Below are 26,416 nucleotides of genomic sequence, written 5' to 3'. Positions count from 1 at the left end.
GCTAAAGGATAGCAAATGCCATTAGAAAGAAATTTAGAATGGAAAACACAATGGCATTTCAGAGGTGAAAGAAAAAGTACTTTAAATTTTCATCTAGTTATTGAATACTTGATAGCATATCTAATACAAGAGACCCAAACACATTTTTAACTTGGAAAAAATCCATTAACATGTTTGCTTCCATTTCACTAAATACTTTTATTTAGTCATTTCTCTCTATTTGGCATTCATATATTTATTAAAAAATAATTACCGAAATCTCACTGTGGTCATGAAATTTACAAACCACTGACAAAAGCAAATGTCACACTGTTAAGTTATTTCAGATTTTAAATAAATAAATATTCCTTGAAATCAGAGACTCCAACTGTTGAGGCTTTAACTAACACTGAGATGTAGGAATGTTGGAAAGAGAAAAGAATGAGAATAGTATAAATGGTGCAATATCTACTACATAGAAGAAGGAAATGTTTAAAAATAGGCATCAAGGAGGACATCACCATAAATTCTGTGAACAAATGTTGAAATAACTCAGTGGCCTTGATCTTTCAAACATACTTTTTTGATGTATCAAAGACAACTATTTGTATTTGGCTGGGACCAATTTACTCTAATATATTAATTCTAGTAGTGTGAAAGTTATTTAAGTGATACATAGTTAAAGAATACAGGGTCAATTTAGAGTCTGAGGTGCATGTTTATCATAAAATAATTAAAAATGAGTGAATTATAATAGACTATTCAGCATAGAAAACCACTCATTCAGCTCTAAACACACCATAAAATCTACTCTGTGTTCAGATTTGGATTTAATCCTGTTGCACTGGACTATATTAACAAACTGCAAAGCCTTAGAAAATGAGATTTAAAATCACTGAGTCATAGCACACAGAGATTAGAAGACCATCAGAAGTTTTTCTAGCACTTAATAGCATTTTAACTCCCTATAAATGGGGTTGGGCATTCTCTGAATCTTACATCTGATTACATAAAATGAAATCTAAACCAAACATTCTTAATGAGGGGATTATTCTATGAAGTGGGCCTGCTGCATGTGTTAATCAAGACGTGCTCTAGCTTTGACACCAGTGATCAAAAGAATTCACTCTCTTTTGTTCCTAACAGAGATGTTTTTATAACAATGAAGAGACCTATGCATATTTTCTGAGCTCTCATATATTGAGTTCTTTTTGTTTTTGTTACTAGAAAGATATGTGAATCTAGACAAGTTCTTTAACCTCTCTGAGCTCAGCTGCTTCCATGTAATACGATGATGGCATAGGACCAAGAGAGTTCTGTAAGTTCTTTCTGGTTTTAACTTATCAATTCATCTCACAGAGAACAAGAGTGTCAACATGTAGAGAAACTAAGCATGTTCTTTTATAAAAGAAAAGTTGCAAATTGTTTTAACTAATGATGTGTTTCAATAAAGGCACACAAGTACTGTATTTGAGTTTATTGCAAATTTGTGTATCAAATATACTTAAAACCACAGATGTTAAAGGTTTGTAAAAATACCTGTAAATTTTGCTAAGAATTATATTACATTCATTAATATAAATCTGTTTGATGCATTCACATATACCTAGAAACAACTTAAAACTATTGCATTACATAGACGATTTTAAAAGGATGATTTAAAAATGAACAAGAGCAAAAAGCTTTTTTTTTAGATACTCTATATCAAATTGCACATATCACATGTTCTAATTTATGTTTTTCTTGGTCTTGTGAATGAGTTTGTAATTCATATATATATATATATTTATTTATTTGGCTATACAAGTGGCATGTATATTAGGCCAGGATCTAACCTGCACCACAGCAGTGATTCAAGCCACAGCAGTGACAACGCTGGATCATTAACCTACTGAGCTACAAGGGAACTGTCATACTTTTATTTTTATATAGTAAGAGTTTTCAGCTACCTGAAAAAAAATTTTTTTAACATTACCTAGAGTTAGGCAGAGAAAGAGTATGAGGAGTTAGACTACCCAAGGTACTAGAAGGTATTTGCTCAATGGCCTGCTTGCTAAACTTAAGTTCCAATTATTGGTGGTGAAAAATTATATAAAAAAGGGGAAAAAAGAAAAAGCAAAAAGAAGATTTGTAACCTAGTAGGAATTTGCCAACCAGAATTTGCAAAAGCATTCTAGCACTGATGGCCTAGATTTAGGGGATTCAGATTCACCTACATCAAAAATACATCTTCTGTTTTTGTTACAAACAAGTCTTTATATAATGTATACGAAGTTTTAAGCCTCCCATTCAATTTATAAGAAAAAAAATTTAGCTTTCTAAATATTCAGAAATCCCAATTGTCACTAAAGTAGATATGAAGAAAAGCAAGAATGCTCATCACTTAACTGCTTCTAAACCAAATATGAGAAGGAATTAAAAATTTAGAATCAGAGAATCTTAGAGTTTTATTTTTATAATGATTTTTATTTTTTCTATTATAGCTGGTTTACAGTGTTCTGTCAATTTTCTATTACACGTAAAGTGACCCGGTCACTCACACACACACACACACACACACACATGCACGCACATATATCCTTGTTTCTCACATTATCCTCCATTATTCTCCATCACAAGTGACTAGATATAGTTCCCAGTGCAGAGTTTTAAAGAGAACATATCACTCAACATTCTTTTATAGCAAGAAAAATCAGAAGTCCAAATTATTTACTGTAGCTAACTCTTATAAAAGTATAGCTCTCTCAACCACAAGATCTCATTTTAAAAATATATTCATTCAGTTTAAAATTTACACAGTTTCTAAAAACAAGCTGCAAATGGCTCAGGGGCAACCAAAAAATTCAAATGGTTTTCAAAGTTTGAGTAGAAGAATAAAATCTGTCATATTATTGTCTCCTGTCATTTGGACACATACAGTATCAAGAAGATGGAGGAAAGGTAGTAACAACAACAAAATCATGGAGAACACTATTTCTCAAAAGCTTTAAAGTCAACATTGCTACACTGACTAAAAGAAGGCTCTTGGAGTTCCCACTGCGGCGCTTTTCTGTGGAAAAGAATCCGACTAGCTGGCCTTGCTCAGCGGGTCAAGGATCCGGCACGGCCGTGAGCTTTAGTGTAGGTTGCATATGCGGTTTGGATCTGGCGTTGCTGTGGCTGTGGTGTAGGCTGGCAGCAACAGCTCTGATTAGACTCCTAGCCTGGGATCCTTCATATGCTGCGGGTGCGGCCCTAAAAAGACAAAAAGACCAAAAAAAAGAAGGCTCTTAATCTATTTCTGTATTTAAAAAATCTTCTAAACCAAATTTTATGTGTGAGTTGACATAATTTACATGAGTGTACCAATGTTGAATACATGGAGCATTTTTCCAAGGAAAACACAAATGCAAGTCAACATGTGAAACCTAATGAGAAAAACAAAACTGGCAGTTTTTAAAAAATCTAGCATACAAGCATTGGGAAAGTACACCTTCCAACAACCATTCTATAATAAAAAACATGGGGACTAATTTGTAGTCTTAATGCTTCTCAACTGTCCTCAATCCAAATACCACTTGTGACACATGAATGAGAAAAGGCATTGTTTTGTCAGTGATTGTCTCTTGTTTTCAATGATCCAAGCTCAGATGAATTGGTTCATTTGTTTCTCACAACTGACTGTTTCTCCTATGAAAAGTCATTTCATTCTTATCACTTAAGTGGAGCTCTAGTGCTCATAAGTGCCTGTTATTTTCATTACACAGAATTGGTGTTTAATAATTTTGATCATCATATATATGTCTATGATAAGAAAACTATTATATTCCAATCCTCTGACAATGGCTGAGAAACGAAATTACAGTGATCATGAACCTTTTGGAAAAATAAAACTGAGAAGTATGAGGAACCATGATATGCAAGCTCTACTACTGAGAGGAGGTTTACACTGCTTCGGACTTAGCCACAGCTGAGAAATGGCTACACACAAGACAGAAAGAAGCTTAGAGTTCCTGCCACGGCACAATGGGTTAAGAATCTGACTGCAGCAGCTTGGGCAGCTGCAGAGATGGAGGTTTAATCCCCAGCCCAATACTGTGGGTTAAAGGATCCAGCATTGCTGTGATTGCAGCTAGCATTCAATCCCTGGCCCAGGAACTTCCATACACCGTGTGTGTGGCCATTAAAAAAAAAAAAAGACAGAAAGACTCTAGTAAGAGGAAGAGCTTTCAGGAGAAAGCTAGTGACCTTAAATTTTAAAATCAGTAGAATTTTCTTTGTTTGCTATATCCAGTAATTTATTTCTAAATTGGAATACTTAAAAAATTCTTTTCCACAAAAGTTATTTTAAAATCCTGTTTGGTAATTAACAAACTGTTTTTGCCAGTGTCAAAATGTTACTCCATTTCTATTCAGACTTCATGTTGACTATTCTTCAGAATTCCCTATCAAGTACATTGTCCTTACCTTCATTTTTAGATAAAGAAACCGAGGGTTTGAGAAATGAAGAGATGAGTTAAACATACATGACGGGATAGAATTCAGGTTGGAGCACAAGTGGAGAGATTTCCAGATCCAACTCAATACCTCAGATAATTTGTGTTGTCCTTTACATACAGTGCTTCCGACTAGATATTTGTCCCTTTAATCTTTTTTTATTCATCTGTATGAAATGTAGAGATGGAGGAAGTACGGGGTAGGTTAGGGGACTGAGGCTTTTGGCACGGCTACAGGTGATAAAGATGTTTTCAGCAGCCTTGAAAGCCATCATCTGGCATTTTTATTTGGGAAAGAGGAACATTACATTCATGGCAGCCTGCAAGACAGTGGTTGCTATACAATAATTACTCTTAATTAACTTCTCTGAAGAACTTGTGTCCATCTGCACTCTGAAAAAGCTTCCAAGTCTACTTCTCACCATCTGTATTTCAGAAGTCATGCATATCACACAATTTGTTTCTAACATTCTGTTTTTAATTGTTATGAGACTATATGATCGTGATAGCTAGTCATCCTAAATCTGTAGTTTTGTTATGAAAAGTATCATTGGAAAGCTGTAAAAAAAATTTCAATCTAAATGTTGCCCACCTATCCTGGGACAGATTCTATCCTGGGATAGATACGGGAGAATCCTGGAAAGTCAACCCATCTCTTCCCGTCACATATTCAAAGACAGCTTCAAATCCTTGATATTTAAGGTACAATCTACAGAGATTGGGTTTTTGTTGAAAATTTCTTTAAACGCAAAACATGCTCACCTTACTAAAACAAAACAGAAAAAAATAAATTCTTCATTCCTGTGAACATAACTTAAAAAACACCTTGCACACACACAAAAATGTAAGTATTTCAGAGAGAACGTGAATGCATATCTAGGCTCCTACTCACAGAGCATAAAATCAAGAAAGGAAAGGGATATTTACCAGCAAGCCAGGGAGACAACCCTAAGACAATGACATAAACATTAGCAGAACTTCACAGTTTCATAGAGGTGGGTTAATAACAAAGAATCAAGTCGAAACTGTGATAAACATAACATTTCAATTTATTGGGCAAGAAAAAAAAATCAGGTTAATGCATTAAATTTCCAGTCACAGCTTATCTACTTATTACCAGAGCCTGTTCCTTTCAGAATTTTCACAACAGTAACCTAGAAAACAAGGAACATCTTAATGAAAAAGACATGGGCATAAGGCACAAATATTAAAGCAGTTCTGTTCTGAAATCAAATGTAATCTCTTGGAGATGTGACCAAAGGAGGTCTTAAGTAACAACCATACTTGCGCCCAAAACTCAGCTACTAAACACACTACATGGCCCCATGATACAATGAAAATTAGGTTTACATTTAATGACAAAAAGAAAAATGGTGACTTCCTTGCAGAAAAGCAATGGGAAAAGGTCATTTAGTTACATTCAATTTCAGTATATCTGCCCTAGGCAAATATCTGCACTAAGTAAATATACATGCATATTTATATACACATTTATATATGCAGCTTAAAATCAATTATTATAAACCACATTTATCTGCTCAAAAATTTTCATGCCTTGTTTAACATTCCTAAACAGTGTCTGCAGGAAACAGAAACTACAATTAGAGAGTGTTGGGAATCAGGCTTTGTTAACAAGGTTTAGAACAGCACACTCTTCTGTCCAAGAGTTTAACTGCAAATCTGTTAGCAGTGACGTAAAAAAGGAGATGGAGCTAACTTTGGGTGGTCTCCATCCCGTCCCAGTCCCATGCACATTCACTTCCCTTTTCTGAAACACATTTCCTGATTACCAAAAGGTTAAAAACAAAAACTAATCAAGCAAAAGATTAGTGTGAGTAGAAGGAAAAACAGTTATAACAGTCATTCAAAAAATTTTTCACATGTGGCAGAGCATGAGGTTTACACAGAAGCAAAGAGGTAAGGCAGAGGTTCTTGTAGCCAGGCCAGGTTCGAAGTTTCTTTTGGGAGCATTTTGAGTATTGTGAGGAGTAGGAGGTTATCACAATGATCAAGTTACTGAACGACTGCAAGGTGAATGAATGTAACAGTCCCACACTAAAGAACTGCCTGTATCCCATATGAGTTTTTTCTTTCTATTTGAAAGAGTGTATTATTAACACTTAGAAAAAGGCAAACCAGGGAGTTGTGGCTCAGAGGTAATGAACTGGCTGGTATCTGTGAAGACATGGGTTCGATCCCTGGCCTCAATCAGTGGGTTAAGGATCTGGCGTTGTTGTGGCTGTGGTATAGGCCGGCAGCCATAGCTCCACTTCAACACCTAGCCTGGGAACTTCCATAAGCCTCAGGTGCAGCCCTAAAAAGCACACGCACACACACACACACACACACACACACACACACACACACACACAAAAGGCAAACCAAAGTTATTTCACATATGAGATTCTGCTTATCTTTTGGTATTACCAAATTTGAAAATTTAAATCTAATTTTTTCATGTAAATAAACTTGTAATTTCAGAATAGTTTTAGGTCTACAGAAAAGTTGCAAAAATAGTCTACCTCTCCTGTATACCTCCCATCCATATTCTATCATTAACAGCTCACATTACTGTGACACATCTGTCACAACTAAGGAACCACATGGTAAATCGCTCTTAACTAAACTCCACACTTAACTTGGATTTCAATAGTTTTTTTCCTCTTGGGCTTTTTCTGTCTCAGGATCCTAAAAGACCATAATACAAATAATCCTCATCTCTACTTAGCCTCCTCTGGTCTGTGAGTTTCTCATTTTCCTTGTTTTTGACAACATGACAGTTTTGAGGAGTATTAGTGAGGTAATTTGTAAAATGTCCAAAAATCTGGAATGGTCTGTTTTTCTCATGGTTAGACTGGAATTATGGGTTTTGGGGAAGGAAGATCACATAGGTGAAGTGCCATTTTCTTTTCTTTTTCTTCTTCTTCTTCTTTTTTTTTTTTTTTTGGCTTTTTAAGGCTGCACATGCAGCATATGGAAATTCCCAGGCTAGGGGTCAAAGTGGAGCCACAGCTGTCAGTCTATGCCAGAGCCACAGCAACGTGGAATCAGAGCTGTGTCAGTGACCTACACTCCAGCTCACGGCAATGCTGGATCCTTAACCCACTAAGCAAGGCCAGGGATCGAACCTGCATCCTCATGGATACTAGTCAGATTCCTTCCACTGAGCCACAACAGGAACTCCTGAAGTGTAATTTTCACAACATCATATGAATAGTATACACTATCAACATGACTTATCAATGATGATGCAAACCTTGATCACCCGGCCAATGTAGTGTTCACTAGGTTCCTTCACTGTAAAGTTATATTTTCCCTTCTCTCACTATACTCTTTGGAAACAGGTCACTAAGTGCAGGCCACAAAAAAAAGGGGGGAGTTAAGTGTCACCTCCTTGAGAGAAGAGTACTTACATACATTATTTGGAATTATCTGTATAGGAGATTTTTCTCTCCTCTCATTTATTTATTCAGACTTTTTAATATCAGTATAGGCTCACTGATACTTCTTTTATAAACCCAATACTACTTTCGTTGCTCAAACTGTTCCAGCTTCAGCAACTGAGAGCTCTTTCAGAATGATTCCCAAGTCTCTGACATGCCCTCATCATTTTGTTTTTTGAGCACTTCCTTACTTTTCTGGCACTATAAGATGCTCCATGCTCATCTTAAATCTTCCCTCCTCAGTTCAAGAATCTGCCATTTCTTCATAAAGCTGTGGTTCCTTTTAATATGACTTTTAAGTGTTTAACAGGAATTATCAGAGTGGCATGCCAAATAGTCTAGCCTGTAAGCCATTCTAATACTCATTTTTATGCCAGTGTCTATCAATACATTCATTCTTCCATTTTCTTGTACTTAACATGGAATGACTTCTGAGCTTACTCCCTGCTTCTCTTAAATCCGTGAATGCTCTTAAGCAGGCAAACATATCAATGAGTATTTTTTTTAGTACAGTCATGTTAAGCACCTACATATAGAAACCTATCTTATTTTTATAAATTATTTTTCTTGTTTATTACAATAGGGCATTACAGTGATTTTTTTTTTTTGGTCTTTTTGTCTTTTTTGTTGTTGTTGTTGTTGTTGTTGCTATTTCTTGGGCCGCTCCCGCGGCATATGGAGGTTCCCAGGCTAGGGGTTGAATCAGAGCTGTAGCCACCGGCCTACGCCAGAGCCACAGCAACGCGGGATCCGAGCCGCGTCTGCAACCTACACCACAGCTCATGGCAACGCCAGATCGTTAACCCACTGAGCAAGAGCAGGGACCGAACCCGCAACCTCATGGTTCCTAGTCGGATTTGTTAACCACTGCGCCACGACGGGAACTCCACAGTGATTTTTTAAAATAATGTGAGAGGTAGGTTTTATTATTAATGAATTTTATACCAAGAGACATTAAATAGAGCATGTCATATAAAGGTGGTACTGAGTCCAAAAGGATCGATGTAGGGAAAAAGAATAATGTAGACTACAATGTGTAGGCTTTATTTGGCTTCTGATTTAAGGGGGAAAAAACCTGTAAAAATACTTACAACATTTATGTAACTAGAAATTTGAACTAGATATTTAATATTAAGAAACTTTGGTGTAATAATATTGTATATTATGGGGTGTATGTGCTGAATATATATATATATATATATATCATACAGATATTTAAATATATCTGATCACACGGCCAACATAGTGTTCACTAGGCTCCTCCACTGTAAAGTTATATTTCCCCTTTTATATATATATATATATACATATATATATATATATGTCTTTTTAGGCCACACTCGTGGCATATGGAGGTTCCCAGGCTAGAATTTGAATTTAGGACTGGGCCACAGTCACAGCAACGCAGGATCCAAGCCACATCTGCCACCTATACCACGGCTCATGGCAATGCCCGATCCTTAACCAACTGAGTGAGGCCAGGGATCAAACCCACATCCTCATGGTTCCTAGTCGGGTTTGTTACCACTGAGCCACAATGGGAACTCCCAATGAATATATATTTAAGTGCTTACTTTTTAGAGATACATACCTGTCTTAATTTTTTGTGATTTTATTAGTGGTACATAAGTAGAAAGAAAAACATTACTAGATCCCTAGGTATTATTTTGCTCTATTTATTTTCTCTGTGTCAGTCACAACCGTAAAAATAAACTCGCAAAGCAGCCTCATTTGAAGAAAAATATCAAAATTAGAAACCATTTAAAAGTTTAAACATTAGACACATCTTAAAATTAATGCAGATGGAGATTCATGATGTTACCATAATTCAAAGTCTTTTTTACCAGACCACCTTTATCAAAACAGGATGTCAGCTTTTTCAAAGACAGTAATGAAATTCTCAAAAACATACTCAAACAAAATTAATTTTAATTTGTATGGACTTTAAAAGATAATGAGCACAGGAGTTCTCTGGTGGCCTAGCATTCAAGGATCTGGTGTTGTCACTGCAGAGGCTTGGGATCAATCCCAGTTCGATCCCTGGCCCGGGAACTTCCACATGCCACAGGTGCAGCCAAAAAATTTTTTTTTAATTTTTAAAAAAAGAGATAATGAGAAGTTCCAGTCATGGCTCAGTGGTAACAGACCTGACTAGTATCCATGAGGACGTGGGTTAAATCCCTGGCCTCGCTCAGATGGTTAAGGATCCAGCGTTGCTGTGAGCTGCGGTGTAGGTCGAAGACGGGGCTTGGACCCCGAGCTGCTGTGGCTGTGGTGTAGGACAGCGGCTATAGCTATGATTAGACCCCTAGCTTGGAAACCTCCATACGCTAAGGGTGCAGCCCTAAAAAGACAACGAGAGAGAGAGAGAGAGAGAGAGAGAGAGAGAGAGAGAGAGAGAGAGAGAATGAGCACATTAAGAGAGAAAAAGTACTTTAGATAATCAAATGGACAAGTTGCTAAGGCAACTTCAAAATAGTTGGTAATTACCACAGTTCACAGATGATGTTCTTTTGTAAATGTCTACTGTTCTGGGTATTGTGGTAGCTTTCATTAAAAGTGAGAGACTTCAATTCATTCTCTCCACAACCAGAGAAGAATTAAAGTTGTTTTCACTTATTTTAAAAATTCCAGCCTAAAGCAAACGCATCTCAATTCTATTAAAGGAAAACAAGAGATAGAAAATATTATCCTTGTGTTTTTACTTTGAACATATCTTACTTTAGGTTCCAACAATACATGTTAGAACATATATTTTAGATACACATGCAAAACCATGTGTATTATTCTAAAACATAATATAGATGGAACTATACCTATAATTACCATTTTACAAGTAATCAACTGATCAAATATCTCTAGCTCAACTTGACCACTCTATATTTTACAATAATGTCACAATAGTTTCTTGGCAGATGATGATTAAAGTTTCTCCAGCATACAAGGTTTTTTGTGTTTGATTCATTACACTCTCATGTCATATCACAATTTGGTCTATGATAAAAGAATTTCTAAACAAAAACAAAACAATCTGGGGAGAACAATTACCATTTAGTAGGTAGGTAACGGGTTCCAAGCTAAAGAAATGTACTGAATAAAGTCTGCTGTTCAAAGAAACACTTATGAAATGTAGACAATACTAACCCCTACTAAGTAAATATGAAGAGCAGAATACAACCAAAGCCATTAGAGGTGTAATTCATTTTATTGCACTTCACTTTACTGTACTTCACAGATATTTTGTTTTTTCCAAATTGAAGGTTTGTGGCAACACTGCATTAAGAAAGTCTATAGGCACCATTTTTCCAACAGCATTTGCTCACTTCATGTCTCTGTGTCAACTTTTGTTAATTCTCACAATATTTCAAACTTTTTCAATATTATATTTGTTATGGTAATCTGTGATCAGTGATCTTCAATGCTACAATTGCAACTTGCTGAAGGTTTAGGTGATAGCATTTTTTAGCAATAAAGTATTTTTTAATTAAGGCATATACTTGTTTTGGCATAATGCTGTTGCACATTTAATAGATCACAATAGTGTATAAACAGAACCTTTATTTGCACTGGGAAATTCATGTGATTTGCTTTATTGCCACATTTGCTTTATTTCAGTGGTCAGGAACAAACCCACAATATTTCCAAAGTGTGTCTGTATTTGCAGTAAAATGACACATCTATTATCAGGCATTGTTACTTTTTTGGGGGGGGGATTTTTTCTTTAATTTATAAGCACATATTAAACATATTCTTTAAAATATTCTATGTTTTTACTCATATTCACTCTTACTGGAAGTATAAGTTCTTTTTAGAAGAATTTATTTTTTATTGAAGTAAAGTATATTTACAATGTTACTTTAGTTTCAAGTGTACAACACAGTGATTCAATATTTTTATAGATTATACTCCATTTATAGTAATTATAAAATATTGGTTATGTTCTCTGTGCCATACATTACATCCTTGTAGCTTATTTATCATATACATAGCAGCTCATACCTCTTAATCTCATTCCCCTATCAGCCCTTCCTTCTACCCCTCTCCCAAGTGGTAACCACTAGTTTGTTCTCCTTATCTATGGGCTTGCTTCTGTTTTGCTACATTCATTTGTTTTACTTCTTAGATTACCCATATAAGTGAAAACAATGTCTTTTTCTGTTGGACTTACTTCACTAAGTATAATGTCCTCCATGTTGCTGCAAAGGGAAAAATTCATTCTGTTTACGGCTGAGTAATATTCTATTGTGTGTGTACATGCATGTGTGTGTGTGTGTGTGTGTATATATATATATATATATATATATATATATATATACACATCTTCTTCATCTATTCAGCGTTGATGGACACTTAGGTGCTTCCATATCTTGGCAACTGTAAATAATGTTTTGAACACTGTGGTGCATGTATCTTTTCTAATTAGTCTTCTCATTTTCTTCAGATACATACCCAGGAGTAGAATTACTATGTCATATGATAATTCTATTTATTTTTAATTTTTTGAGGAATCTCTATACTGTTTTCCACAGTGCCTGTGCATTCCCAGCAACAGTGAACTAGGGTTCCCTTTTCTCCACATCTTTGTCAACATTTATTATTTGTGTTTTTTTTTTAGTTTTTTCTTTTTTGCCATTTCTTGGGCCGCTCCCATGGCATATGGAGGTTCCCAGGCTAGGGGTCTAATCGGAGCTATAGCCACCAGTCTACACCACAGCCACAGCAACTCGGGATCCGAGCCACATCTGTGACCTACACCACAGCTCACGGCAACGCCAGATCGTTAACCCACTGAGCAAGGCCAGGGATCAAACCAGATTTGTTAACCACTGAGCCATGACGGGAACTCCTATTTGTGGTATTTTTGACAACAGCCATTCTGACCAATGTGAGGTGATATTTCATCGTGGTAGTGATTTCCAGTTCCCTGATGGTTAGTGAGGCCGAGCATCTTTTCATGAGGCACCATGTACTTTTATTAAAAATCCTCTGAAAACAAAACACCTCCGCATAGGGTTGGTAGTAGCGGTAGCCTAAAGTAGATCTTTTCCTAGGTCTAGACTCAGAAGAGGAGAGCATCAAACTCCTGGAGTTCACTTCAAAATAAGAAGGATGTCAGCAAGAAAACAGTTGAATGTGGCATCTTTGCCACCAGCTAAAGTCCTATTACAAGTGGAAACTCTTAACCACTAACAACCTCCCCCCACACACACACCCCAGAGGTCAAAAAAGCCAAGAATCACAGCCCACACTAGAAAAAGTAGGTCTGAAAAAGAGGACATCCATCCACATCTTTTAAAGTATTCCCAGGATTCCTCTCACGTCATACCTACCTCTGGTAGAAAGGCAAGGTATTTCAGAGCCAGTTAGAAATTCCTTCAAATTCCACTTCTACTTAATATTTATTCATTCTTCAAAATATTTATTCAACACCTGCTCAAAAAATTTGGGGGTATATAGGACAAGTCATTCAATGTTTCTAAGGAAAAGCTTCTTCATCTGTAAAACAGAGATAATTCTAACCTTTCAGAGATAGGCCAGGCATAAGATAATACAGGGAAAGCACCTAGAACAGTACATGGTATTCAGTAAACAATCGATAAATACTATCTATTAACAGTTCTGTCTCTGAAGATTGCCAATAGAATGAAACTTCTTAATTTAAAAAAATCTGACATTTATCATGCACTTGCTATGTGCTAGGCATCATTTTAAGCATACTACAACCTAAGAGTAGGTAATATCGCCTATACTTTACACAAATGAGAAAACCTCACAAGTTATTTACACTCTCCCTCACTAAGATCACAGAGCTAGGAAGTAACAGAGCCTAGATATAACTAATCCAGGGATTTGATTTCAAAGTACTCTTTACTATATACTAAACAGAGTGAATTTTTAAAACAATTCAATGAATTTTATTATATTTACAGTTGTACAAGCATTCTCATGAATTTTTAAAAGGTAGAAAATTCAGAAAAAATTTTAAAAGTCTGAAGATAATTATACACAGGAGTTCCCATCGTGGCACAGTGGTTAATGAATCCGACTAGGAACCATGAGGTTGCGGGTTCGATCCCTGCCCTTGCTCAGGGGGTTAAGGATCCCATGTTGCCGTGAGCTGTGGTGTAGATCACAGACGCGGCTCAGATCCCGAGTTGCTGTGGCTCTGGCGTAGGCCGGCAGGTACAGCTCTGATTAGACCCCTAGTCTGGGAACCTCCACATGCCATGGGAGTGGCCCAAGAAATGGCAAAAAAAAGACAAAAAAAAAAATTATACATAAACGTGAACTGTGTTCTTAACCCACGAAAGTCTAAATCTAACCCAGTAGGTGAGAAGAAAATAGTTAATGTTCAATCTAATTCCACCACTGAACAGTTGCACATCTCTGTTGAGCTGCTTAACTTCCCTGTAACTTACATGGAAAGGGGTATTAACAACTGTCCCTTATTTCAATTGTAAGTAGTGCTAATAACAATAGAAGCGTGAAATGTGTAAGACCTGTCTAACATGGGTCAAAGAGAAGAAGAACCAAGCTGTATTACCGAATGTTTGCAAAAATATTCCAAAAAATAAAAATAAAAAATTGTGATCCCAGCTAAGCATGCAGAAATTCTAACTAAAAATACAGCTCATTTCTAGCTCACATATTTTCAGTATGGAAATGGCTCCTGGCAAAGCAAAGTACTTGAAAACACTACGTACTCCAGGGTCAAACAATTTCTTTCCAATCTTGACTACGTTAATAGATTGATCAGCATCAGCAAAGCCTTTCTTCACATACCGAGAATAAATTTCAATGGGAACCTATTGAAACTGTCAAAAAACCCAAATTAATGGAACTGTAATTAAGATGTTTTTATCATCAATATACTTAAAGCATTTTGTTGAGGGAGAGATTAGAAAGAAAAATCATCTAGTTTTAAATATTCCATAGAACTAGCTTCTCTCTGCGTGTGACAATTCAACATCAAACTGAAAGCCTCTGGTCTGACAGCTAGAAGGCAAGGGAGCAGCCTTCTAGATAAGAAACCTTCTGCCATTGATTTAATGCAACACTGGTGCAAACAGAGACTGTCACAAAACTCACCATGTAACCAATACAGAGGGAAATGGAGAAAGAGCACCTTGCCCTGTCATCCCTAAGTTGGCTCACATCACACTGAACCTGGTTTCCACAAAGGTTCTGGCAGGCAGAAAGAAAACCTAGCTACTGGACTATAATGTCTGTTTTGAGCCCTAGTAGAAAAAAACTCTACAACATTTTCTCTTTTATTTTTTATTTTTATTTTTTTTATTTTTAGGGCCGCACCCACAGTATATTGAAGCTCCCAGGCTAGGCGGTCGAATTGAAGCTACAGCTGCCAGCCTACGCCACAGCCACAGGAACGCTGGATCCGAGCCTTGTCTGCGACCTACACCACAGCTCATGGGATCCTTGACACACTGAATGAGGCCAGGGATCAAACCTGCATCCCCATGGCTACTAGTCAGGTTCGTTACCGCTGAGCCACAAAAGAAACTTCCATTTTCTCTTTTATATATTTTTAATAGCTGGGTAGCTTGTTTTGAAAGCCAAAATATAAATGAGTTACATAGGAGTTCCCACAGTGGTGCAGTGGGGTTAAGAACCATAGTGCAGCAGTTTGGATCTGAGCAGAAGTGTGGGTTTGGTCCTCAGCCTGGCACAGTGGGTTAAAGGATCTGCTGCACAGCTTGATTCAATTCCTGGCCTGAGAACTCCACATGCTGAGGGTGCAGCCATAAAATGAGAAAAATAAAATAAATGAATTACACAAAATTAAAATATGAATTTTCTGCTCAGTCAGGAAAAAAAAATCACAAGTTCCCAGAATTATCAAACATTTTGGGAGTTCCCATCGTGGCTCAGTGGTTAACGAATCCGACTAGGAACCATGAGGTTGCGGGTTCAATCCCTGGCCTTGCTCAGTGGGTTAACGATCTGGCGTTGCCATGAGCTGTGGTGTAGGTAGCAGATGCAGCTTGGATCCCGCGTTGCTGTGGCTCTGGTGGAGGCTGGCGGCTACAGCTCAGATTGCACCCTAGTGTGGGAACTTCCATATGCCTCGGGTGTGGCCCTAGAAAAGACAAAAAAAAAAAAAATTGAAATAATGTTGATAGTTGAAAAAAAGTATATGAAATAAACTCTCACTTACACATATAAAAAATACCAAAATTATAAGAGTTCAGCTAATGTTATTGAAATTACTCATTCAGCATAACTTAGAACTCATATTTCAGCGTTTTTATTAATAAATTACATTATAAATCTAACATCTTGCTAGAAAATAGATTCTTTCATAATCATTGGTTAAAAAAGTTGGAAAAAAATAAAATCCAGGATCAAAGTCAGTCTTGCATTGATTTGTTATAGATATTACTTCAGAAACCATGTTCCAAGCCCATTTTAAACATAGCAGATGTAGCTTAAGCAAACAAAAAGTTCCAACAAACAAACAAAAAAGATATTGGGCAACACTTTAAAAGCAAACAAAAATGCGATCTGTTCTTATTAATCATCTTATCAGAAGACTATCCAACCTACCTCATAAAACTCATTTCCAAGAATATCAATGTCAGGTAAATATAAAACAGACAAGTATGCTATATTTGATATTAGCTTTGTAACAATGATTTTATGGTGGCAAACCAGAATACAATAATGCCATTGTGAGTTTTGGTTTATTTAATAAATCTGAGTTTTTAAAACAATTTAATGTTGTGACAAAATATTCAATAGATGAATACAGAAAACTAAAACAGTGGTTATTGTACTTTAGTAAAATTTAAAATTCAATGAATTTATGCAAATCTCCATAACCCTTTCTTTCCTGAAACTGCAAGAGTAAGATTAAGATAATGAAAACTTCTATTAGAATTAATGATGTAATTTAAATTGAAATTGAATGAAAAATTAAATATATCTTTAAAGTTTAAAAAAATTCTACATGTTTAATGGTTATTTGTAATTCAAATTAGGGCACAATTGCAATCCATTGTTTTGCTGTACTAGCTAGAACATTTAAGCCTGAAGGTGTTTTGTTAAGCATTAACAGAGAGGCAAAACTACGTTAAAAAAAAGTCTTAAAAATTTCACTTACTCTGATTTATGTTTTAACCATTCTAAATTTGGGGGGAGGGACACAAATTATTAGAAAAATCTCTATAACCTGCCTACTAGTGATTATCCAGTGGCAATGAATTCACAAAAAATCCGCATGCACAATCTGTATTCAACAAGTTATGTTTAGAGTAATGCTCAACATAGGTTCTTAATGAGCACCCTTCAAAAATTAGTCCAAGTAAATCCACATTTCGCTTAAAAAAGCAAAATTCATTTTTTAAAAATCAGGGTGAGATGAAAAATTATATAAGAAATGCTGATTTAAGATGCATTTTAAATATATCAATTTTATTCCTACTAGCAAAAATGTAAACTCAACATTAAATATAATAAAGATAATGGTTCTCATTAAGCTAAAGGGCTGCTTTTTATTTTATCCTCCAAATTAACAAATAAATTTCCTGTTCTTCTCACAACAGGAAAATACATTTTAATTTCTTATATGAACTTTTTAAAACTTTAAGAGGACAAATTTAAGGTATTTTTTCAATTCTATCATGCATCCCAAAATATGCAGTTCTTTTAAAAACATCAAAATGAAGAAAACGATTAGTAAATGTGTATGAAAGAAAATAAATGCTTAAGAAAGGAAGTACGTAATTTTAAAATAATGTTTGCTTATTGTGTTGGCCTATTAAATGACATCAGCAAATAATATTTACAGCATAAATTCCAGATTCACTGAAATTATCAGTGAAGTATTTAATATTTCTTAACAAGATGAATCTAAACCATGGTCACTGAACTGGCTACAGAAACACAACTGTGAGACATGGACAGAGCAACCCTACTTCCACTGTATTCTCGCACACAATATACAACTTGGTGCTGAAGTATCCATTAGAAAATTATAAGGATTTTATTATGTGCATCGTCATTTAGGAAAGCAGATTTGCTGACAGACCAGTGATTTGTGAATAAATTTATTTATTTCCTTCACTCAACAAATATTTCCTCAGTACCTACTTTTTACCAGACACCTTCTTATTCAGTTATGCAAAAAGATGGGTTCCCCGCCTGCATTAAATAACCATAAAAATTAAGGTGAAAATGAAATTGGCAAATGGGACAAAGAACATATACAAGGTACCATAACTGAGGATTGGATGTGATTCAGGTATTCAGACAGGTTTTTCTGAGGCAGAGGAGGGGAGGCCTGAGATAAGGAGGATGAATAGGACTTGAGTGCTTGAAGAAAAAGTGCAAAGGCTCAGGGCTGGGTAAACAGGACTGAAAAAAGGCAGGTGTAGCTAGTGCTAGGAATGAGGTTTACCTCACAGGCCATAGCCAAACCTTCAAGGGTCTTATTTGTCATTTTAAGGACTATGATATTTACCCTAAAAGCAGTGACAAAGCATTAAATTGTTTAAGCTGACGGGGGTGAGAAGTGAAAGGATAGGGTTGGATGAGAACCATTCTCATGAAGTTCATCCTGACTACAGGTTTATGGATCAAACAAAGTAAGATGCTGTAATCATGGTATTGACTCAAAAGAGATTTCATCCTTTGCAATAGGAGAAAGAAAGGAAGCGGAGCACATTAATTTTTACCATTTCTAAACCCAACCACCACTTCTCCAACTTTTCCACTGATATACTCCTAATTGCTGAACGGAGTGTACTCAGAACCGTGGGAGATCTAGAAAATGCAGCTTTAAACAGCCTGCTGCAAGCCTAAACTTCCTGTTAGGCCTCTGGTCTCATCTTTAAAATCACGCCAATCTTGCTTTCTATACCATGAATATAACATCACTGTGTTTTAATATAAAAATGTTTTAAAATACTTAGCAAAAATCAATTCTTTGGCTTCTTTTGATCATTTGGCTCCCACAACCACAGAAATGTACCATTTGGGGGAGCACAGGCCTATGCTATGCATGAAAACAGAATTCACTCACTGAACGTTATTCAACACAATGATCCAGTCTGCTATTCTTCAGCCAGACACTAGACTATGACACACTCATAAAAAAAAAAAGCTTTAGACTCCACTTTTTCCCCAAATTTCTTACCCTCCTTTCCCCCCCACCTTTATATTAGTTCCAATGATCCATCCTTCTAGAACTCCTCATAGAAGCTAAAGTTTCATCGTTCACAACAAGCCTTATGTGTGAGATGCTGTAGGGAAGTCACATAGAAAGCTAAAAGTCATTAAGAACAAATTAAGTCCTAATCTGAAGTCACTCTGATATAAATGAAAATGAAAACTTATCATTGCTTTAAGAACATCAAGATTTAAAAGCTCATCTTCATTCTTCATGTAAGAATCTGGATCAGTAAAATTCTAAATATCCAACAACAAAATGTTAATGATGTAATTAATCTTCAAAATAATTCATTTTAACATTATTTCCAAATTATTCCTTAGAAACAGATTTGAAACAGCTGTACCAATTCAATACACATTCTTTGTGGGCTTATTTTTGGCAGCCAAAGTTTTATAATGTGGTATTTATTTAAACTCAGGACATGATGAGAGTTTTATTGTCTTTGTGAAATGCAGATTTGTTCCTGTACTTTTGTGCCACCTACTCACCCTCCTCCCTCACTTTCCCTCACTGCCCACCTCTCTCCTTCAACCAGACAAACCTAGACACAACCCTTCTGGTTAATCACCCAATCTTAACCCTAGAGTCTCCTGCTGTGCTTTTACATTTAGAATACTTCTCTCTTGAAAATGCCTTAATTAAACACACTGGTTAAAACCCCACCTTCCCCATGGGCTCTTTCCTGACTTACTAAAATCATCTTCTCTTACTTTTGGTGCTTGAATACATATGCAAACGCTTAAAATTTACCAAATGCACTAGTTGGTACCTGTCGGTCTTGGCACAGATTTGTCAATGTCACTGCCATCCCTTACAGAGATTAATTTCTCCAAAGCAGGGAATAATTTATTTAAGTCCACCCATTAAAGCACCTTCCATGATGAAGTAAGAAACAGAATACATCTACATTAAATATACTTTTTCCCCTACCTTCCACTAAATCATGAGTGTTACCTTAAGAAGAAAATATTAAGGACACTATAAACAAAGTGTTTCTTGTGAACTAAACTCCACATATCAAAAAGGAAATTTTCCTCTTTGTATAAAATTATAAGAATTACTGCTCCAAAAATGTAAAATCCAAAGTAGGTGATTGGTGGTTACCATCTAGTCACATTGCACTGAGAAAAAAATTAATTTTTCAAAAAGAGGTGATAGCACCTATTTGATTCATTAACATACATTTTTTTTTCCTTACCATGTATACTTCTGAAGTTCCTGCCAGAAAATTATTTCTTATCTCTCTCAAGAAATTTTAACTCAAAATTTTGACATTTTCCTTCACCTCATTAAGATAAATCTCCACTTCCTATGACGGGGGGAAAAATCACTAAAGAGCATCATACCTGTCAAAACTTCTTTCCCTTGTCGGACATATTTTCTGCTACAGCATTTAAACTTTTATACTAAACAGACCTTATTTCATCACTGAATTTTCCTCTTTTTTAGGGTTGTATGCAAAATGGTGGTTTTATCTTTATTTTTTAATACCTAAAGTAGTGTATTTCATTTCCTATCCTCAAGAAGGCTGAGTCATCAGGATAGAAATTAGAAGTCAGTGAATGCTTCTTAAAGAAAATGGTTTATAGTAAACATGAAAGAGCAGAGCAGTTAATTGTGGGATGGCTTAGTAGGCTATCTTAAAATTTTTAGATTATTTTAGGAATCATAACAATACAAGAGTGGATGGAGGTAAATCACCTTAAAAGAAGACCAGCAAAATGGGGCCTCTTGGTTGACTTTGAAAACAATAAGCCATTTTATTTGATCCAGAAAGAGATTAGAGATCACTGGGAAAATGTCATGAAGGGAGCTGGCCTCAGAGAATAACTTTATCTTAGTCATGTGGATATTTTGAAAGAGTTTCTAAGTCAGAGTGGTGTGAGAGGAAAACTGGAATTATTGGGTGTGACATGGACAAGAAAAGTGAATAATAAAATTAATAATAGGGGCCCTAACGTATTCAGGGCTTTTTGCTATATTTCCGTGGGCAAAAAAAAGTTGACTCAAGCAGCTGCAGATTATGAAATATTTCCAAGCCCTGAAAGTGAACAGATAGGAGCTGAGAAATAATGTGTTTTAAAGTAATAGATTGAACAAAAATTAGAAACAGTTATTGGCCTACTTCTCTACCTATAGCTTTTTCCAACAACAGCTTGGCTTTTATTTACTGTAAAATGGTTTAGGTTTTAAAGTTTTATCAAAACTACAAGAGGACTGAATGCAACTTCAACTGAAAAAGGTTGGGTTCAAACACTAAATGTTGAGTATTTGATCTTCTCAAAATATTTTTATAAAATTAATTTTTAAAATTAATTTTGAAGGCTATGAGATACTTTCAAATAGACTGAAGTATTATCAAGATAATATGGAATATAAATGCTTAGTACACTGATTCATAAGGAGTTCATATACTTACTGGAACTAACGCTGACACTGTGTCACATCAAATTTCTATTGTCAGCAGAAAATCCAGTGAGTATTGGATTTCACAAATAGTAAAGTTAGGGTGAGCAAAAAAAGGAAGTTTTTCCTTATAGCTTTCTTTAATAATAATTAACATAAATTTAATACTTATGTCTCCTTCAAATGTATTTTAATTAAAAGTAATAAAGTAAATTGCAATGTACATATGGTTCAGCGGAATTAATCTTGAATATATTCTACTAAAATTTAATAATCTTGTCAGCCCAGGATTTTTTTCCCCTATTTTCCTCCCTGCTGCCCAAGTTTCCATTACACTTCCATACATTGTCTGGAAGCATTTAAATATATAGCCATGCTATTCCTACACACTTAATGGTTCAGAATTTTCTGTTTTAGTGAAGAGAAAAATACCTTAGAAAGACCATAAAGCATATACCTTATTAAAGCATATACCTATGATGGTGACTAGGTAAAAGCATCTACTATATTACATACGCTTTCAGTGTTAAGGATGATGAAACCGACATATTAGGAGCATGCTTTAAAGAACTCCCACAAGGCAGCAGTTGTTCAAAAGTCCTGTTCACTCAGTGCTAAATGAGGTTTAGCCATTCCAAAGCAACAGCCTATATTAATTGACTTTTAAACATAACTGCATCTGAAGAAAGGGTGAAAAGTATTTTTAAAATGTGTTTTGTAAAGTTTACTTGGTGGAAGGTGTACGAAGGGAAAAATTAATTAAGGTAACAGTGTAAGTTAATATTTGAGGAAATATCTGCTTCAGCCAACTATTTTTTTACATCTTATTTTCTGAGAGCATCTAAAATCAAATTTATATGACAATCATGGAAATTTCAGCAGTAAGCAGCTTGGGACTTGAAATATACAGATAATGTTATCAGTTATTCTCTTTCAATTTAATGTATACAAAGATACACAAATTCTGTCTTTTCAAATAGCTCTAAAATGTGGCACCAACAGGTATGAAAATAAGTTATTCAACTTAAATATAGCAATCATTTAAAATCACAGCTAATGATACTAGCCCAAATGCAAAGAAGCTGTATTTTAGTTTGGAGAGCTTTTTAAAGACTAGTGTACTGAAAAATGAATAATGTGTGTCAGAACATGTACATCATATGCATCAGTGGACCTAAAGTGTGGAGAGGGGGAAACTGCAAAAATATACTGGAAGGGTGGGAGGTGAAGAAGATGGAGTATGCAGCACTCACTACAAGCATCATGGGAATTTGTGAGAGGTAGTCTCTGAAGGTAATCCGACTCCATGGAGCCAAGATAGCTTTTGACTGTTTCAGTAACAGACTCAAACTAAAGCAACCTTTAGGAAAATTCAAAGGAAGGGTTTCAATTAAGCATTCTTGCATGTACCCTGACTCTTTCTTCCATGACTGAGAAACACAAGACAGATGTTTGTCTGCATTTGACAATCCAAAGCGGGGGAAAACTGGTGGGAATCTAGGAAAACGGAATTTCAATAGCAAATATGAAAAGAGAAGAAGAAACACACAGAAAAAAATGAGCCACTGCAGGACTTTGTCTTAGTCATGGCACCCATGGCACCTTAGCACAATGCACCGCACACAGGGGGGCAGTCGATAAATAATGAATTCGATTTAATTCAATACAGTCTCATTTGTACTGTGCTTTGCAGTTACAAAGCACTTTCCACATATTAGAAAAGAAAAACTAAATAAATGAACAATAAAGGGGCCAAGTAGAGGAATAAAAGGAAAGCAAGTGGATAAAGGAAAATCCATAAAAGCAAGCAAGAGGCTGAAAAGGTTCAGGGAAAAAAGGAAAAAAAAACAACACCCAAAAACTGAGTTTCTCTCTGTGGTTCTCAATCACTTCCAATCACTCTGCATTTCGTTCGAAAGTACCTGGAGCTTAGAAAGTCTGACTGTTAAGCAAGCCCTAAGAAGGGGCTCCCTCATCTTCGGAACGGGCATTTTCAAATGATAAGTATGCCTTTGGTCCCTGACTAATCAACCCAGAGTTTGTGCCTAGGAATAACCACGAGCAAAGCTCTGATACCTCCCAAGTGTGGCCAGGAATCCCTTTCTCCATCCCATCCATACCCTGTCAGCATTCTCCAAATCTTAGGAATCTTGGGGCTGGGAGGGGGGCGCAGTGGTCGTGAACAGGCCCCTTAACTCAGACAACAGAGGGAGATAGTGAGGCAGGAAAGCCCAGGGACTAGAGAAAAAGCCCACGTTTGAGACTAGGAGGGCGAGAGTCTGTAAGTACGGTTATTAGAAATTGACAGGGAAAAAAGGGGAGAGTCTTCAAGATGGAAGCAATGAGGGGGCACCTGAATGCGCATCACCTTACACTTGGCGTCGAGCCCCCAGTAAAAAGCTGTAAGGTCCAAAGCCTCAACCGGTCAGAAGAGGAGGCAGAGGATGCGGGGAGGATGCACAGGAGGAAGCCACAGATACCAATGCAGATGCCGTCCCAGGGGAAGCATGCTTTCCTATCCCCCAAAGTAGCGCATCCCCTGAGCATCCTCAGACCAATTTGGGGTAGGGGGGGGCCTTCCCGGATCAAAACCCGGGAGGCCGCGCGTCTTGACCCCATTATGTGGGCTTAAAAGTTGCCGGGAGAGTTGGCGCTAGAAAAGGCACTTGGCAGGGGCGGCCGCCGAGGGGGCGTCTGGATTCCCAGGAACAAAGGGGCCGGGGAAGGGGCGACCGCAGGAGCAGGTCCCTGGGGACGCCTCCCTGAGGGGAGAAATCAGAATCGCCACGTCCTCCCTGCCTGGGGGCGCTGAGGGGAGCGAAGGGCCGGAAAGATGGACAAGGATTCCGCCGCCCGGCTTCCAGCTTCCCATCGGGTCGCGCCCGCAACCCCCTCTCTCTCCGCGCCCCTCTCCCGCTGGGAAACCACTGGCTGGAGACAATAGGAGACCGGGATCCCGAGCGGCTGTCAGCCTCGGAGGACCCCCTCCCCGCGCCCCAGAATCAGCCGGCGGCAGCCCCGATGGCGGGCTCGGCCGCGGCGGGCGTCCCTTCCCTCCCGCGCGCCGGGACCCCACACCCAGGGGTCGCCTCGCCCTCCGCACAGCGGGCATTACCTTTCATCCAGTCCACTACTTGACTCGGAGACCATTTGCTCACCGGTTCCATGATCAGAGCCATGGGCACGGAGTCGGGTCCGCGCGGGGCGCGGGGCGCGGAGCTCGGACACAAAACGAACTCAGCAGCCCTAGCCGCCCCCAGGTGGGGTCCCTCGCTGGCCGCTGCCTCGCTGGGAGGGCGGCGCGGAGAAGGCGGCTTTTGTGTGTCGAGTCTCCTGGTGGCAAGGTCTCTTAACAAACGGCGGGCAAGCAGCGGTGGGAGCGGCGACGGGGAGGGAAAGGCGCCGGGGTCGCGTCTCCGCGCCGGCTCTGCTGGCTCCCCGCTGAGGCTGCCGCTGCTGCCGTGGCTCTGCCACTCCGCTCGGGTCTCCGTCCCTCCCGGGCTTCAGTTCATGGCTTGCACTGCCGAGGGTCGCAGCGCTAAAGGAATGAGCCGCCGCCGCACGTCCGCAGCCAACTTGCCCGTTCGCCTCGTGCGCGGGAGTGAAGCCCCCGGCACGACCAGCCGCCCGGCGGAAATGACGAGGGGCCTCCTGCCACCCAAAATATCTCTCCGCAGCCCTCGGGTGCGGGGCGCGCGCGCCACGAGCCCCCCGCCCGCTCGCTGCCGCGCGGTCCCGCCCCCAGGGCCGACGGCGGGCGCGCGAGGCGCGTGCGCGTGCGCGCGCCGGCACGAGCCCCTATCCCGGGGTCTGCTTGTCAGTCAGGCAGGTGCGGGCGGCTCGCAGCGTTGAGTACCCGCCCCGCGGGCCGCCCCGGGACGCAGGCCGGCGAGGAGCGCGTGCGCGGTGGCGGCGGCAGCGGCGGCGGCGGCGGCGGCGGCGTCTCCGGCCCCAGCCCTGTGTCTGTCGGTGGGTCGGGCAGTCAGGTGCCGGCGGCTGGAGCGCGGCTCCGAAGGGCCTCTGAGCGGACACGACGGCGGCGGGACGGGCTGCCCACCAGTTGAGCGGACTGCTGAGGCAGCTGAGGAGGTACCTGCGGCCCCGCCGCCGAGGGGAGGGGGACGCCGCTGAGCGCGGGGGTTACAGCGGGAGCCCGGGCTTTCCTCGCTCCCGCCCTCCCCGCTGCTGAGTGGGCTCCCGAGGTGATTCCCCAGCCCCGCGCACGCCTGCTGAGACGGAGGTGTGGAGTGCCGCGGACGGGGACCCAGCTCCGGCGGTCAGAGACGCAGAGATGACGAGGCAGCAGGGCCGGTGCTGCGCCGGCCTGGGAAGTCAGGCGCGGAGCCTGGAACCTGCGAGCGCCGGCCGTGGCCATTCCGAGGCAGGTTCGGCCCCACGTACCTTTTGAAGGGCCCGGTGTCGGGTTTTCCACCAACTCCTCCGACGCTGAGAGCGCCCAATACCCATTTTAGAGGATGCCCTTTTGTTTTCAGATATTCTTGTATAAGAACTGAAAAGTACCACTGGGATTAAAAACGAGTGACAAACTGTAAACATAATTCTTCAAAACTCATGTTCTTTTGAAATCTTAAGCGGGCTTCTGTGCAACGCTTAGTAAAAAAACAGTTTGCCTCAGGAGGCTCTATTTAAATGACACATAATTAATCCCCCAAAGTAGAGATGCAAAGTAGAGATGCAAACTCTCTGCCACCATTCTAAGTGTTTTGTCTTTGTTGGTCTTAAATGGCTCCACTGAGTAAGAGAGAAACTCATTTTATTTCTATAACAATTTCAATAATGTCAGGATTTTCCAGTTCCTGCAGTAACCCATTTTCTCTAGTTCAACTGCATGAGATGCAGAAATGCCACTTTTTTCAACTAACATGAGTTGACATTCCCCCTCCCACACACAAAGAGCTGAA

General features: G+C 38.7%; 1 protein-coding gene across 12 annotated transcripts in view; it reads right to left on the bottom strand.

The window, feature by feature from the left end:
- The window catches only part of CNKSR2 (connector enhancer of kinase suppressor of Ras 2), a 276,921-nt gene extending 251,691 nt beyond the window's left edge, over window positions 1–25,230 (bottom strand). For 7 of the 12 annotated variants that reach the window (XM_021080286.1, XM_021080289.1, XM_021080287.1 and 4 more), the window contains exon 1: window positions 24,610–25,199. In XM_021080286.1, the coding sequence (XP_020935945.1) occupies window positions 24,610–24,673 (64 nt within the window). In that variant the 5' untranslated portion in view covers window positions 24,674–25,199. Of the gene's footprint in view, window positions 1–24,609 lie in introns of all 12 variants that reach the window. The other 5 variants (XM_021080288.1, XM_021080291.1, XM_021080296.1 and 2 more) reach the window with 3 other exon arrangements.

Source organism: Sus scrofa, chromosome X (assembly GCF_000003025.6).
Source record: "Sus scrofa isolate TJ Tabasco breed Duroc chromosome X, Sscrofa11.1, whole genome shotgun sequence".
In the NCBI taxonomy this organism is placed as follows: domain Eukaryota; kingdom Metazoa; phylum Chordata; class Mammalia; order Artiodactyla; family Suidae; genus Sus; species Sus scrofa.
The sequence above is the reverse complement of the archived record's forward strand: the minus strand, read 5'-3'. Positions and strand labels throughout refer to the sequence as shown.